At 65.0% G+C, this 1,727-nt stretch overlaps 1 protein-coding gene across 1 annotated transcript; it reads left to right on the forward strand.

Moving 5' to 3' along the window:
* The first annotated feature begins 21 nt into the window (after positions 1 to 21).
* Positions 22 to 1,585, forward strand: LOC104914713 (splicing factor, proline- and glutamine-rich-like). The gene is made up of 3 exons (XM_010725050.3): positions 22 to 916; positions 1,281 to 1,426; positions 1,504 to 1,585. Exons 1-3 carry the CDS (start codon positions 700 to 702, stop codon positions 1,549 to 1,551), a joined length of 411 nt encoding a protein of 136 aa, XP_010723352.1. The 5' UTR covers positions 22 to 699; the 3' UTR covers positions 1,552 to 1,585.
* The last annotated feature ends 142 nt before the right edge of the window (positions 1,586 to 1,727 follow it).

Here is a 1,727-nt window from a genome sequence, read left to right on the forward strand (position 1 = left end):
GTGCTCGCGGTCATGGGGGGCCGTCGGGATCCCTCGGTGGGGCCACCCCCGGGTCCCGCTCTGTCTGCGTGGTGTCCCCTGGGCAGGGCCGGAGCTGCTCCTCCTGTTGTGCAAACAGGAATGGGGCGATAAGAGCACCTCGGGCACAGCCCTGCGCTGCCAACGAGGGCGTGCGCGCCCCGGGCCGGCACGGTGTGGCATGGCGCGTCCCCAGGGCCGGGGCACAACGTCACCGCAGTGCTGCTTTCGTCGTCCCCAGCACTGCTGAGCCAAATGCTGCAGCGGCTTCGGAGCCTCGTGCCCTCCTGAGAGCTGCATTTGGGGCTGGGAGGGGCATCGTGCCCTCAGTGCACGGCAAAAGCACCTGGAGAATGAACTGGGGAGGTGCTGCGGCCCCCCGGGGCTCTGCCCCATCCCTGCTGCTCGGCTCTCTCCTTAGGGACAATCTGTGGCCAGGAATCAACATCACAGCCCCAGCCCAGCTCATCCATAGGCGTCACCACGCAGACACATGAGGTGCCTTCACTCAGCTCAGGGACAGCTGAACCACAGACGGTGGCACCGGACACAGCTCCCAGCAAAGAGAGCTCAACACCTCCATCTCCACTGCACACCACTGCAACACCGTCTTCAACCGCGACCCCAAGCACTGCAGCAGCTGAACCTCCCTCCAGCCCTGCAGGAACACCATCTCTGCCCATGACATCGGGCTCAGCTCCACTGACCACATCGGCCCCATCCAACCTGACCACGGTGTCCAACCACACGTGGTCCCCAGGCACAGCATCGGCCCCATCCTCTCCTGGGCAGCCCACCCCCCCTCCCAGCTCTGCTGTGCCCACCGCCAGCCCCGCTCCTGGCACTGCCTCGGCTCTCAGCTCCAGCACTGCACAGCTGCTTGGGACTGGCAGCCTGGGTGAGCTCCACGGGGTGGGATTTGGGGTGGGGGAGCTGCACAGTGCCCTGGCTGCTGTCCCTTCCCATGCTGTGCACGGGGACTGGATGTGCTCGGGTGCCACTGGGTGCTGCCATGTATTCCTGTCCCCACGGGAGTCCCCGAATTCTCATGGTTTGGGGGCTGTGCTTGCAGGGGGTGCGGATCCCAGAGGAAGGAGGCTTCTGTCCCCTTAGACCACCCAAAATCTCTCCCCATCCACTTCGCTGGGGTATTTCGTACTCTCCCTTTATTCCCCGGTTCTGTGGGCTGGCGGTAGGTGGGATGTGACACAGGCACCCAGGTGGGCACCGCTGTGTAACAGGGTGTCCATCTCACCCCACAGCACAGCCCTCCTCCAAATCCAACCCCGGAGTGGTGGTGGTCGTCTGCCTCTTCGTGGCTGTGCTGGTTGGGGCCGTGGCCATACTGCTGGTGCGGCTGTGCCGCTGCGGGAAGCCCCACTTCCAACGGCTGGACGAGGTGCCCATGGTGCGTGGAGGGGCGGCGGGGGGCTGCAGGGGTTCTCTCACCCTTCCATCTCTCACCCCATCTCTCTCTTTCCTTAGGGCAAAGTGTCAGAGGAATCCCCCTTTGCCCGTCACCCCCCCAGGTGACCCCGCTGTGCCGAATAAAGACGCTGCAGCCCTGGCTTTGGTTTCCCATCTGAGCTGCACCCCCATGGGTGTCAAATCCTCAGGGAGGGGGAACCCTGAGCATTTTGGGGTCAGGGTTGGGATGGAGGTCCCGGGGCGCAGATGAAGGAGGAGCGCGGGGCGGGGGGGGGGCGTGC

The sequence above is a fragment of the Meleagris gallopavo genome, chromosome 30 (assembly GCF_000146605.3).
Source record: "Meleagris gallopavo isolate NT-WF06-2002-E0010 breed Aviagen turkey brand Nicholas breeding stock chromosome 30, Turkey_5.1, whole genome shotgun sequence".
Taxonomy (NCBI): Eukaryota; Metazoa; Chordata; class Aves; order Galliformes; family Phasianidae; genus Meleagris; species Meleagris gallopavo.